The 14,932-nt window shown below is 38.4% G+C and overlaps 1 protein-coding gene across 2 annotated transcripts in view; it reads left to right on the top strand.

Moving 5' to 3' along the window:
- Positions 1-8,091: 8,091 nt before the first annotated feature.
- LOC149088804 (uncharacterized) overlaps positions 8,092-14,932 on the top strand; it is an 89,706-nt gene continuing 82,865 nt past the window's right edge. The window contains exon 1 of one of the 2 annotated variants that reach the window (XM_089250276.1): positions 8,092-8,377. In XM_089250276.1, coding sequence (XP_089106402.1) covers positions 8,310-8,377 — 68 coding nt within the window. In that variant the 5' untranslated portion in view covers positions 8,092-8,309. The remainder of the gene's footprint in view (positions 8,378-14,932) is intronic. The other variant, XM_089250274.1, reaches the window with a different exon arrangement.

The following is a 14,932-nucleotide window of genomic DNA, read 5'->3' as shown; positions in this document are numbered from 1 at the left end:
GCTCAGTGCAAAAACGAAATCAGAAAGTAATTTAAAATATTCAGTCGAAACAGAGTAGAAAAATGATTTGAAGAAACAAAGCCACATCTCTGGGTTCTTCATCAGGGAGAAACACCACAGAGAATGACTGAAATAGCAATGACGTTTCTCAAAGCACTTTAGGCCTGAGCCTTAAGCAAAAAAACACTTGTATTGTATATCTTTATTGACTCTAAGGCAAAAAGCCTCTGCAATAGGTGGCACACAACAATAATAAATACAATACGACGACAATAATAGTACAAATCAAGACTTTCTCACACTCAAATCCAAACCTCCTCATGACTTTTAGTTTCTAATTTTTGTACCAGCCATAAAATTAGATTCCTATTAGGTGCCTACCGAAATCAATCGGAAGATTAGGGCTCCTTTCCTTGTCAGAATGCAACCAGAAGTAAAGTTTTCTTTTGTACCATTTGGAAGAGAGAGCAAATATCACACACACACACACTCGCTCTGGTAAAATGAAGTTGTAGTTATATAGGAGTGCTTCGGCACTATGGGATTTTCTTTCCGCGTTAGTAGTGAGCGTTAATTTTTCTCAAAGTGCTAAGGGCGCTTAATGTTGAGTGAGTTCCAGATCAAGATGGGGACCCCCCCCCCCTTTAGATTAACCTCTTTAATGTTTTTGCTCTTTTGCTCCTTCTTTCAATGGGATGTATTTTTTTCTCCCTAAATCCGTGCACATGCGGGGGGGGGGTACATACGGAAGGGCACAATAGAGACTAGCGAGATGAAAACAATTGTATGTTTTGTTCTATACCGCACATACTTGAGGAGCGAGGCAAAGAAGAGAAAGAAGCCGCTCAATGAGGTGCAGGAGTTGAACAAAAATGTTTGTTTCCACCTCGATAATCTGCTGATTGGTTCATTTCCCCTTTTTTTCCTTTCCCTCTTCTGCGGAGAAATCGTCATCACGCCCTTATATTTCAGAACCCCTCCGGCAATTTTCTTTATTTTCTTCCTCTTTTAATACAGTCATAAGTACGGACATCTGATCCTCCAACCGTATGCATTTTTTTTCTTCATTTCGCAATTCTTGGAACTCGTAGCTCTTTGCTCCACTATGGTCACAGCCTAATGCAAATATCCATCAAAAGTGGAAGCCTGGAGTTTTGTGAAAAATGGGTTTTGGCGATTCGATAACAAAAACGATATGTTAAATGGGAATCGGGGGCCGTACCTACTGTAAATGACAGTAGGCAGCGGTTTCCGTTCGAGGAACAAGCGTTTGATACTTCGTTTGTTTCTCGTTTTAAAGCAAGCCTCATTTTTTTTAATCGACATACTAGACCAATCATGGACTTCCAGTTCTGTCCCCATAGGGCAAAGCTGCATAGGGATATGAGTTGGATACCCAAGGGGGTCATGGTGGAAGAAAAACCTGACGCGCGATGCCCAGACCGAGCAAACAAGCCGAGAGAAGAAAACGTGATGACCGCGATCAGACACGACAGCCGCTCGCATGCCACCAGAGAGAGAACGGGACACCAAACCCCCACCAACGACGCAAGCGCCACTGCTCGAACACCCCGACTGAAACCGGGCACGAGCGCGACATATATTTTTATATTTATTAGAGAGAAAATCAAACTGAACAATAAATTAAACAATGTTGTCTACAGTACATAGGACTTAAATATTAAGTGCGGCAAAGGAAATCGTGTCGAACATCAATGTCCGCTAAACATTATCAAGCGGACATCAGTGTCCGCCAAAGCTGCATTAAGAGGCCTTTCAAGCGTAACACCCCCCCCCCTCCATCCAACAATACTTTTGTGAGCCCTCCTCATATTTTAAATAACTTCACTCCTTTGTATATCGTATTTGATATCATTTCTAATTTGTTAAATCCTCTCTCTCTACAAAATTATTCTAATTAGTCATTTGCAGTAGGTGGCGGTTTTCGTCCGAGGAACGAGCATTTGATACTTCGTTTGTTTCTCGTTTTAAAACAAGCCTCATTTTTTTTATGGGCCCACGCTCTGTCCCCAAAGGGGATATGAGTTGGACACCCCCGAGGGACGTGTAGGCCATGGTAGACGGCCAATACGACCCCTCAAGCAAAGACAAGCATGGGGAGAAAAAGCGGGGGGGGGGGGGATTTCGAGTGAAAAAAAGAGTTTTTATCTACTTACACAAAAAATTCTCAAGGTTACATTTGTATCTCAAATCGGCGCAAACACCTTGGCAAGCGAAAGAATGTTGTTTATATTTCTTCCATAGAACATCCGACGTAATATTACGTCAGAAATATTAGACAGGTTAAACACCGAGCAGATGGTGAGTGGCCCGAATCGTTTTCTTGTATATTATCATTTTGATTCTTTTAATGGAGTGAGTGAAAGTAATTTTTTTAGAATTAGAATTGATTGACACAAAACATACAAAACCGGGGGGGGGGAAGAAAATCAATGCATATATCAATGCATATATTAAACCCAAGAGTTCTATATGAGATCTGTCCAGGATCGAACTACAAATAATTTCAACGTTGGCAAACACATGCTATTGAATCACTATACTCAGTATTAAAAATATACATAAATGATACAAGTTGATCAAACGATAGGTACAATACAAGGTATGGTTAATATTATTATACAATGGTGTTTCTTACTTAATTTTCTTTTCTTTACATAGAAGTGAAGCATAGAAGCGTTAAGAGAGACAAAACAAACTTGTTTAAACATGTTTGAAGCGTAAATTGCATTTATCTGTTTTATTATAAGATTAATAGTATAGTTCGTTTGTTTCTTAATGTCGTTTATTGCGTAGTGCAATTTAATTAAAATATACTTTCTCGGTCACATGATCGTGTTCCGAAGGCACGGCACTGTCTCTATAAACATACTCATTGAATACCTCCTTCAGAAACAAGTCTAGGAGGTGGCTCATTAGCGTAGAAGGAGGAAGAAGGGGGAAGGGTGTTGTTGAGTCATTCCTTTTTTTAGAGCTGTGACGCTCAGCTTCTCCAGATTATTTTTAATTGAGTTTTGTGCAATAGCACGAGTCTAAACCAGAGATGGATTGACAGCTTTGCCACCCTTCTAGTCTAATTTCTTTGATCACTCATTCCTCAAATTTTCCGCCCGGTAGAATAATCCGCTTAACACGCCTACCTTTGAAAATACGCCTCTGTCTTTAAATCACTCTCGCGTCTTTAAATCACTCTACGTCTGTTACTTAAAGTCTCGATTTAACAGAATCTTCGAGATTCATAATAAATAGATAAGGTGTTTAGCACAGCTTAACTCTCTCTCTTTCAACTATTTGTTCTCATCAGCATAACGTCTACATTTCCAGACGCTGACCAACTGTTTTTTTTATTTATTTTTTTACGAAAACCCAAACTTATCATCCATTTTTTCCCCTCTTTCAAAGAAAACATATTCATCTTTCTAAGCTATTATTATTATTATTATTCCAGGGCCGGCACTTGGGCCGTGAGATCAGTACGGCTAGCGTGGGGTGCAAATCCGAAAAAATAGGCCAAAAGACAAAAAATTTCCCCAAAAATTTTAGAGGACACTGCCGAGGGCCATCAAATTTGAGATAAAAGAGCAAAAAAAAAAATTGACCAAAAAATTTAGGGAAAATTATTTCTGGTCTGATCTGGGAGGGGAGCCACATCTGAGATAAAATGGCGAGAAAATAATTTTTGAGGTACCACTTGGAATTTTTTTAACAGTGTGGTGCAATGATAAAGGTCTGTCGCTGTACGGTCGTGTGGGCATTGTGCCGAACTGTTATCGTGAGGATCGAACCCCTTTGGCGGCAAAGTGGTGATCGGCTGAAAAGTTGGTTTTCTGTGAATTTTGTTTGTGAATGTGGTGCCAGTCTACCATTTAAGCATAGAACGTTCGAAGCAAGTTCTTTACCTACCGAACCTGGGGCGACCACCGATGGATGGAGCCTCCATTTCCCACCCAACTCCTCTGGTTGGAAATTGTCGCATGGGGATATATGGCAGTAGTTGGTGTGCGGTAAAGCAGTCTACCATTTAAAAAAGTCTCTCCGAAAAGATCAGGCATATCTTTAATACGATACTTACATAACATGAAAAATTCAGGCATCTCATATTTTAAGGCCGGGATTCCCAAACTGTGCTCCACCAAGGATTTCTTGGTACTCCGCGAAGAGATCGGGGATTGAATGCAAGAATGTTTTTTAAAACCTCCATACGATTGAATAGAGCACAGGGCGAATACGAAACGACGAACAGGACCACGGGAATCATACTATATCGCGAAATGTACGTATCAGAAGGGGCATGAGAACAGTGCTCTATCGCGAGATGTTCAAAGGAGAAGGACCAAGAGTACTCTATCACGAGATTTATATAGAAGAATGTCAGGAAGCACACTCTATCACGAGAGGTACGCAGCAGAAGTACCACGAGAACCTTACTCTATATTTTACGAGATTTGTATGGTAGAAAGAATGCCGGGAACTATACTCTTTCAAGAGATATATGTCGCAGAAAGACCACAAAAATCATACTCTATCGCGAGACGCACATAGCAAAAGCACCACGAGAACCACAATTCTACCTATCGCAAGATATGCATAGTAGAAGGACCATGAGAAGGGCGTGGTAGCCCAGGGCGATGAGATACTCGCTTAAAGTACCAAACGATGTTGGTAGGTGTCACGAGTTCGATACCCGATCCGTCCTTGTTAGAAACTTTCCTAACACGAAGGTGCAACAGACACGGTGACAACATCGCCACAGAAAAAGATTGCTACTGCAGGGAGTTAGCACACTAACCCCTCGGTGAGTATAAAAAAAAGCAAAATGTCGAACGCTGCCATTCGGAATAGGCAAAAAAATGTGTCCCGGTCTAATTAGTCCTCGTGTGCACAAGGTGCCACAAAAACAAACAAATAATCCACCCCGAGAACTATACTCTATCACGAGATGAACATAGCAGAAGGACCACGAGAACCACACTCTATCCATCCTGAGATGTGCATAGAAGGATTGCGAGGACCACGGGAACCTTGCTCTATATATATGAGATGTACATAGCAGAAGGACCACGGGAATTATACTTTATATCTATATGTGATGAGATATACATAGCAGAAGGACCACGGGAATTATACTTTATATCTATATGATGAGATATACGGGGTGATTATAAAAAAACTATCCCGACATATGGGCCCCTAACTATCATACCATTCACAGAAACTGAATGAAATTTTGGTATAAGGTATTTTGAAGTATGCGCTCAAGAATGATATGGAAAACAACAGTGTCACTCTAACAGTTACGGTTACAGTGAGAAAATTTCGAAAATATAAAATGGCAACACCTAGTTTTTTTGTATTGGAATGCGATCTATATACTGAGAAACACTAAATAGCGTTGGAATGGCACCTGTAGCACGAAAATCCCCGGAGCTAGGTAAGGAAAAAGTAAAAAGGACTTTGCCGTGCACCAGAGCATTAATGTTCGTTTCATTCGTCACACCGTTTCTTCGGCTGAGGTCCCAGCCTGATTAGTCCCCCACAAGGTCACGTGGAAAATTTGTGAAACACAATAAAATGCTTTATTTTATGCTGCTTCTCTGTCCTTATTGGTTGTCCTCACTTTTAGCATATCTACGCCGGTGATTTTCATGCACAATTGCCGTTCGAACGCTATTTAGGGTTTTTCACAATGCAGATCACATTCCAATACAAAAAACTTGGTGTTGCCATTTGATATTTTCGAAATTTTTTCACTGTTACCGTAACTGTTAGAGTGACACTGTTGTTTTCCATATCATTCTTGAGCGCATACATCAAAATACCTTAAGCCAAAATTTCATTCAGTTTCTGTGAATGGTATGATAGTTAGGGGCCCATATGTCGGGGATAGTTTTTTTATAATCACCCTGTACATAGCAGCAGGACCACGGGAATTATACTTTATATCTATATATGACGAGATGAACATAACAGAAGGACCACGAGAACCACGCTCTATCCATCCTGAAATGTGCATAGAAGGATTGCGAGGACCACGAGAACCTTGCTCTATATATATGACGAGATGTACATAGAAGAACCACGGGAATTATACTTTATATATGACGAGATGAACATAACAGAAGGACCACAAGAACCACACTCTATCCATCACGAGATGTGCATAGAAGGATTGCGAGGACCACGGGAACCTTGCTCTATATATATGACGAGATGTACATAGAAGAACCACGGGAATTATACTTTATATCTACATATGACGAGATGAACATAACAGAAGGACCACAAGAACCACACTCTATCCATCACGAGATGTGCATAGAAGGATTGCGAGGACCACGAGAACCTTGCTCTATATATATGACGAGATGTACATAGAAGAACCACGGGAATTATACTTTATATATGACGAGATGAACATAACAGAAGGACCACAAGAACCACACTCTATCCATCACGAGATGTGCATAGAAGGATTGCGAGGACCACGGGAACCTTGCTCTATATATATGACGAGATGTACATAGAAGAACCACGGGAATTATACTTTATATCTACATATGACGAGATGAACATAACAGAAGGACCACGAGAACCACGCTCTATCTATCCTGAGATGTGCATAGAAGGATTGCGTGGACCACAGGAACCTTGCTCTATATATGACGAGATGTACATAGTAGAAGGACCACGGGAACCATACTCTATCGCGAGATTTTTACGCGATTATTTGATATGCAAAATGATCGCGTGATGAAAATCCTCGTAAAGTGAGATCGCGTAAACTGAAGAATACCCTTAACACAAATACTGGACATGGTAACAAAATTTCACCTAATTAAAGGAATCCGTACCAAAATGAAGATCGATCTGAAGTCCTTTTCGGCAACTAAAAAGAGCGGGTGAGGAGGAGAGACACCGAATAGAAAGAATCCGAATAGATCATGATACGAACTTCGAAAGTAGTTATGGGGCGGAATGTCGAGAGAACGGTGTAAAAGAGCGCATGAAATAGTGCTAAGCGGCTCGACTCGAACTTGTTCATGTCAGACTTGCGCTAACAAAGTACGTACTGAGCTGCAAACCCATCGCTTCTAATCGTCGGAGAGTGTCTGCCGACTCCGTAAACTAGAACGAAAGTGTCACTCCTACCCCGCAAAAATGAACAAAAATAGTTGCCGCACAGGCACGCGTGCGAACGTGGCTGTTCAGGTAAGCAGTAACGAAAGCCGCTGTCCAAACTCTTGTCTAGGAAACGATAGCGAAACCAAAACCGTTCTACTCTTGCTACAACTCATTGGTTACCGTGGGGCTCTGTTACTTGGAAATAATTTAGGGAAGCCTCGTTTTCAAATACTATTTCGAGGAAATCCCACGAAAATTAGAACAAAGCTTTAAATTTTAATGGAAATCGTTTTTTCATAGCAAAAAAAAAAAAAAAAAAAAAATGCATTGAAAAAAGAACTTAGACGTGAATGTTTTCAGTGTTCTTCCAATACACGTTACATTTTCATGCATGTTCTTTTTCTCCCGATAAATTTCAACAGGAATGCCGTTTTAACGTTTGCGGAACAGCCGTTTCGAAACGAGCTAGAGCGCGTTTGTGTTTCATGTTAGACCATGCATTCATTCTTCCATGACAATTGTTTGTATTGATGTGGACTATCATCGCTTAGTTTTTCCCATATTTTCTGAATCACCATGCATAATAATGGAGTTCTAGGCAAACAGCTTAGCAAACCGTGTTGGTAGCGTCAGATTTCACAGGTTCGGACTTGGAGATGGATGATGTTAAGAAATACGTATGGGAAAATAACGTAAATATTGCAGTCGTAAGTTTCAGTGATTAATTCTTACACCATAATCGTAATCCGTTTTGATCTATTATCGCATTAGTTTATTTTTCCCCCCGAATCTAAGTCCTGATAATGTATTGACGAGCGTCCGCCCTGTTTGTTTGGTCACTCAACTGGCGAGAGTTTCAGGGCAGTTAATATTGAATTACGCTGACTCGGATTCCTAGATTAAACGTATTAGATGATAATAAATTGACTTTTCTCCGATGATTCAGTCGATATCAGCAGAAATGAAGAAAAATAATAATGATATTCCGCAGACTTGCAATATTGAATATTAATTCGCGAAATTGTTCTTGATTGGGTTTTTTTTATCCTTGTTTGCGTGTCTGAACCTGGACTCGGCTTTGTTGTTTGGCTATGAAGACGTGATGAGCAATTAATTTTTCCTGTCTGTGTTTGTCCTTCTTCCGAGAATCGATCGAATTTTAGTAAATGGATTTGTGGTCAATTATACCTCTGAGTTTTGTGTTGCTCATATCAGTCGCTTCCATCGAATCAATGTGAGTGTTTTTCCTATATAGACCTTCTTTAATCAAATACATTACTGGGATTTATTAATTACAGTTGATATAACGATATCGAAGATTCCGTGAAATTTCGTCATTTCGTTGCTATAACCGATGATGACGTTTTCAAGGCCTTTTTTTTTTTACAAAAAGTTTAATCTGATGCGATTGAATATATGCTGTATATGACGATGTTTTTCATTGTGATTAGAGTGACCATCGAGAAAAATACGGGAGATCGGAACCATAAATATCGGACTCGCATCGCAAGTACGCGAATTCGAATCCACAGCAACACAGTCGTATTCGGCTGAAGTTGGTTTTCTGTAGATCCCAAGTTCGTTAATGCGAACCGATCTTCCCGTTAAAAAGTCTACAACGGTACAAATATTTATTCACTATATATACAAAAGTTGTATATATATATAGCTGTTACCCGCGGCTTCGCTCGCGTGGATTTAGTGATCTGAAAATTGCTTGGCGATGATTCCTTCCAATAACATTTGAATCCCTCATGACTCTCTTGGGTGTTGCATTTCGGGAAATCCCGTCTTGTCGATGATTGCCCCATATAACTTTTGAAATCCCCCCCCCCCCCCATCATGTTCCCCTTACAGTATGAATTTTGAAAAATCCATCGTTGGTGAGTTTTAACACTACAAAATAAAACTACTGACCGAATTTTATATTTAAAGCTTCGGTGATTTCGGCTCAGCAATTCTGTGCTCAGATGGCAAAATGCATTAAATAACTTTTTCCAAAATTTCACGAGGGCAAATTTGTAAACTGCATTTTGCAAAATTATGATACTGTGGCTTTTTGACTTATTGCAATTTGCCTCCGTTGGTTCCTCATAAACCAAAAGAGATGGACGAAATTTTGTCACCTTCCAGAATTTTGACGAACGAGACTTCAGAATGCGAACAACTCAGTTTTTTGGGAAAAGTGAATTGTAGCATTTCGATATCGGACCACAGAATTATTGTCCCATATATCCTTTGAGGGGCCCCCACATGACCAATTTAGGGGCCAAATTTCGAAAAAAAAAACCCCTCTTGGTGAGTCTTTACGTCATGAAATAAAACTTCTGACCACTTTCATAAATATATGCTACTAGCTATAATACCCGATGCTGCCCGGGTTTTCTTCAATGAGGCTTTCTGGATCACGTGATATCTCCCTCTTCCTTTGAGGGACATGCAAACCGTGTCTAACTTAACCAATATGTCGACTTCCCACACGACTCATGAAATAAACAAATCTAGATTTAAAGAAACGTAGGAATGAATTTTTTTTTTCCTTTTCTAAGGAGCGCTAGGTATTTCGATCCCCTCCCCCTGAACTTCAAGTTATTCATCTGCTTGTTTCAGCTTCCAAACATGCTTAGTTAAAGCTGTAGAATTCCTTCGATATACTTTACGGGCCCATAATTAATTTTAAAACAACCGAAACTATATGAATTTATGCAGTTGAATATTAAGAGACAATACGGAGATATTAATTTTCGTACTTGAGAAGATGTGAATATAAAAAGTTGAATCAGTGTTATATATATATCCAACACAAAAGTAGATCCGGCTAATTATTTCATATTTAATTTTCTGGGCTTCGTATCTCTAAGCGAACTCAGTATCTCAAAAATCGAGAATTCAATACAATTTTTAAAATTATTGGCGTGACAGAAAACCCCACCAAATTTCCGCATTTCAACAGTAAAATCAGCAATTTTAACACTGATTTCTATGAGGATCACCCACCCTTTTCCTGACCCTCAAAGCGATGCTGATGATGATTATGACGTCTATTCAAAAAGCCTCATTACTGGGAGTATTGAAAATGTGGCAAATTATTATAAAGGCATATACAGTTATATTTATTTCAAAGTTTAAAAAAATTTCCTCCAGGATGAAAAAGAATAATTCCTGGAACTTGAAAAGGAGGCCAAAAGGGCGAATTTTCCGAAAAGTGAGAGGACGCGTTCTCCAAAAGGAAGACGTCTGGCAACCCTAATCACCATCAGCGATTTTTTTTTTTTCGGAGATTTATCACAACTTCACTCAACTTTGGCATCATTTTAGGAGCCAAACATCGATTTTCCGTATTTGGGATCGTAATTTCCCATATTTTTCTTGAGAAAATATGGTCACGGAACAATTTGGCACATTTTTCAAGTTAACTTTTTTCCGTTTTCGGAGGCTTCCTTATTTTACTGACCAAGAACTGAACTCCAAATCAAGTTCAGTCTGAGGGTTCCATTCTAGGGAACTGATATCATCGAGCTTATATTTCTGGAGGGAGCATCCAGCCGCCGCAACGGCGGATACATCTGATGCAAGGAAACCACGTGACTCGGTGAAAACAAAGCTCGCTTGCTCTTAGAAATATACAGTTCGGTCTCTAAATATTCGGTTTTAAAGATTAAAAAAAAGGATTGGGAACTCATCTAAAGATGAAAAATGATTAAATTATTTATTTCATTAATACTGGAATAATTTCTTTCATTAATTCTGAAATTATATTTCATTAATTCTGAAATTATATTTCATTAATTCTGAAATTATATTTCATTAATTCTGAAATTATATTTCATTAATTCTGAAATTATATTTCATTAATTCTGAAATAATTTCTTTCATTAATTCTGGAATAATTTCTTTCATTAATTCTGGAATAATTTCTTTCATTAATTCTGGAATAATTTCTTTCATTAATTCTGGAATAATTTCTTTCATTAATTCTGGAATAATTTCTTTCATTAATTCTGGAATAATTTCTTTCATTAATTCTGGAATAATTTCTTTCATTAATTCTGGAATAATTTCTTTCATTGATTCTGGAATTATATTTCATTAATTATGGAATTATCTCTTACAATAATTTTGGAATTATAATTTTCTTTAATGCTGGAATTATTTCTTTTATTAATGCTGGGATTATTTCTTTCATTGATTCTGAAATTATATCTCATTAATTCTGGATTTATCTTTAATTAATTTTGGAATTATCATTTTTTTATCAATGCTGAAATTATTTCTTCCATTAATTCTATAATTTTTTTTTTTTATATATAAGAGCTAGATATTTCGAAATTTTTTTTTTAAGTTCAAGTTATTGATCTGCCTGTTTGTGTTTCAAAAAATGCTTGATTAAAGCTGTGTAGTTTCTTCAATGTAGTTTATATGGGCCCATAATTAATTTCAAAACATCCTAAACTATATGGATTGATGCAATTGGATAATATAAGACAATACGGAGACATTAATTCTCATTTCGTGCTTGAGAAGATATAAATACAAAGTTCAAATCAATGTTATTGCATATCCAACTCAAAAGTAGGTCCGATTAAAATTTAATTCTCTGGGCTTCGTATCTCTAAGCGAACTCAATATTTTCAAAATGGGGAATTCAATTCAATTTTTTAAATTATTTATGTGACGGAAAACCCCACTAAATTTTTACATTTCTACGGAGAAATCGGCAATTTTAACATTGATTTCTATCGAGATCATCCTGTGCCCGCTGGCCTGTCCCTCAAATTGATGCTGATGATGATTATGACGTCTATTCAAAAAGCCTCATTTGTTTTATATGCCTCCTGATGTATGCTGAACCAAGAACTGAATTTTCCTAGGAGTAGGATTTCTGCGCCGCGTGCAGCGTGAAAACGCTGATTGGTTAAAAAACTTTAATTTCAGGTTTTTAACCAATCCCCTCCTTCACGCTACAAACGGCGTAGAAATCATACTCCTAGGAAAATCCGGCTTTCCTAGGAGTAGGTTGTATATCCACGTATATATAGAAATGTCCTCTCCAATTGTAAATACAAGATTCATTGAAAGACTAGTTATTTGTGGAGATGAAGATTACAAGGAAGAAAATTCACCACTGTGCATACATTTTTTCACCACCAATGTCCCCTTGGGGGGGGGGGGGCAGTGGTGAATTTTTCAAAATATACAGGTGCTGAAAACATCTATACAAAAAATATAAGCAAATTAAATTACCAAAAGTAAATTACCAAAAAAAAATTATGAAAATTTCGAACTGTAGAAAATTTTAAATCAATGATAGAAATAATTCCAAAATTAATCAAAATTAAGATCTAATAAAAGAAACTGTCTGGAAATTAATAAAAATTCAGAATCTGTGTGTGAATGAAAATTAATTGACACAGATAATTCCAGCACACATGAAAATTAATAATAATTAAAAGAAACAATTCCAGAGCTGATAAAATTCCGAATTCCAGCAATGTCTAAAATTCAGAATTTATGAAAGAAATGGTTTCAGATTTGATGAAAATTAAGAATTTATGACAAAAAAAAGGTTTCGGAATTGATGAAAATACGGAATTCATGAAAAAAAATGGTTTCAGAATTGATGAGAGAAATGGTTCCAAAATTAATGAAAGAAATTATTCCATTATGGATGAAAATTCAGAATTTTAAAAGGAATTGCACCGTAAGTGCGAGGCCCGATGCGACCGCACCTGTTGCACACCCCTAAGGGAGACGCGCTCTGTAGGAAAATTTATGAAAACAGTCGCATACCGCTTTTCCTATTGATGAGTGGACGGTGTGTTGCGCTTCGCGGCACAGAAAACCTGCTCTTAGGAAAACCCGGCTTGACTGTCGCAACGTAATTTATATAAGTTTTGAATGTATTTTTAATCTTCGATTTCGGTAAAGAATTAAAACTTAGGTAAGCCCCATACAGGACAGCAAAAATCACAGGAAAATATTGAAATGAGCCATAAAATACGGGTCATATATGGTTACGATATGTAGAGCTGAAAAATCTAATCGCACAATATATTTTGTATTTTGATTCACCCCGCGATTTGCAGTATCCTTTATTTTTCGCTCTTTTTGGTAATTTGCAATAACCATAATTGGATTTTTTTTCAATGTTTAGTGTTTTGTGCCATATTCTTCGACAAGATATGATCAGTCATAGGGTTACCGGATTCGAAAACTGAGAAAGGAGGGGGCATGCGCACGCACAACAAATGGCACTCTACACTAACAAGAAAAACCAGCCACCACAATAATTTTTCCCAACTAAATCAGAACTCCTAAAAAACAGCAAAACACAGAAAAAGAAAATACAAACTGATTCATCTCGCTTTGCTTTTAATAAATTGTTCCCACAACGTCCGTTCACCACGTGTTAAACATGGCTACTTACAGGCTGCACCACGAGACGGTGCGGATTGGGCTTAAGCCTCTACTCCTAGTCGATTCCTTCAAATCCTCATAATGAAGCAATTAATAAGTATTATGACATGAAGTAAGTATTAATTCATAATTCTCCTAGATAACAAGTGAAGACGGTTCAACAGCCCGAATATGCAAGACAAAAATTTTGATTTATACCTATTGTGATTTCAATGTGATTCGTAAGTAATGGAAATTATTTTTATCCACGGTTTCGGTCAAGATTACCGCAGTAGCAGTAGCGTATTAACGGAGGGCTAAAGCCTAGTTTTCTTAGGAATAGGTTTTTTGCGCTGCGTGAATCGAATTGGACCATTTCGCGTCCCCAGAAACGTGTTACATAATCACGCTACGCATTTGTGTTTTCCTAGCGTGGCGCATCAGCTCAGGGTGGCTATACAGGGTGTTCTGGTAATGGACTAACAAACAAGAGGGTTGTCAGTAGGTATCAAGAGGAATAAAAATTGCAATGGAACATGGTGTCGCAAACCACGTTGAGAGTGTGAAAATCGCAACAAACGCATGCAGGCTCCGAGTTCAGAGAAAACGAAAGGTGGATGTCAATTGATCGCTGAATGCGTTTGTGGTTCGCTCACAATATCTGACGTAAGCAGCGTCGCGAAACGCATGCGCTGGGGTAGGATCACGCGCTGCGGACGACGTAAATTAGCGCTATTGTGGTTGTAAGCACGTGTAACAGTTAGTTGTCTGTTTCAATGATTATCGTGATGGCTGACTACACGAACAAGGAATACGCTGATATGCATCTGATTTACGGTCGAGCAGATGGCAATGGACGTTTATGCGATGCCTGTGGACACACCGGAGGATTTTCGTCGCTGCGGCAAACATTAAAAGCATACCTGGTATCTTCGAGTGCGTCCGGGAATCGTTTTACGTCGTTGTAGACTGTGCAATGACGTCAGCGGCCACCACTTCCAACAACTCGTGTAATAATTAATCAAATAAATCTTTTTGCAAACATTATTGTACTTTTTGTCGTTCCAGCGTGACGTCGAAACCTGAATGCGTTTTTCGCAATTTCCACTCTCTGAACGTGGTTTGCGACACCATGTTCCATTGCAATTTTTGTTCCTTTTGATGTCTACTAACAAACCTCAACAGAACACCCCTGTATATAGTATATGTCCCTGGCATCGGCTATTCTGTCATCTGAATGCTCTGGTTTGAAGGGAAAGGAAAGAAAACACAACAAAAAGGAAGAGAAGATCGGCGAAACGCGCATCGTAAGACGCATTTGACTCCTCCAAAAGCAGTCGGCCAATCACGCCTGACGTAAAGCACTGCCGTGAGGCGTACTGCGTGACGTAGG

This window comes from Pholcus phalangioides, unplaced genomic scaffold, assembly GCF_987345545.1.
Source record: "Pholcus phalangioides strain wild (caught in Gottingen) unplaced genomic scaffold, Ppha-v1.0 ptg000003l_1, whole genome shotgun sequence".
Classification (NCBI taxonomy): Eukaryota; Metazoa; Arthropoda; class Arachnida; order Araneae; family Pholcidae; genus Pholcus; species Pholcus phalangioides.
Note: the sequence above shows the minus strand (reverse complement) of the source record. Positions and strands in the feature narration are given on the sequence as shown.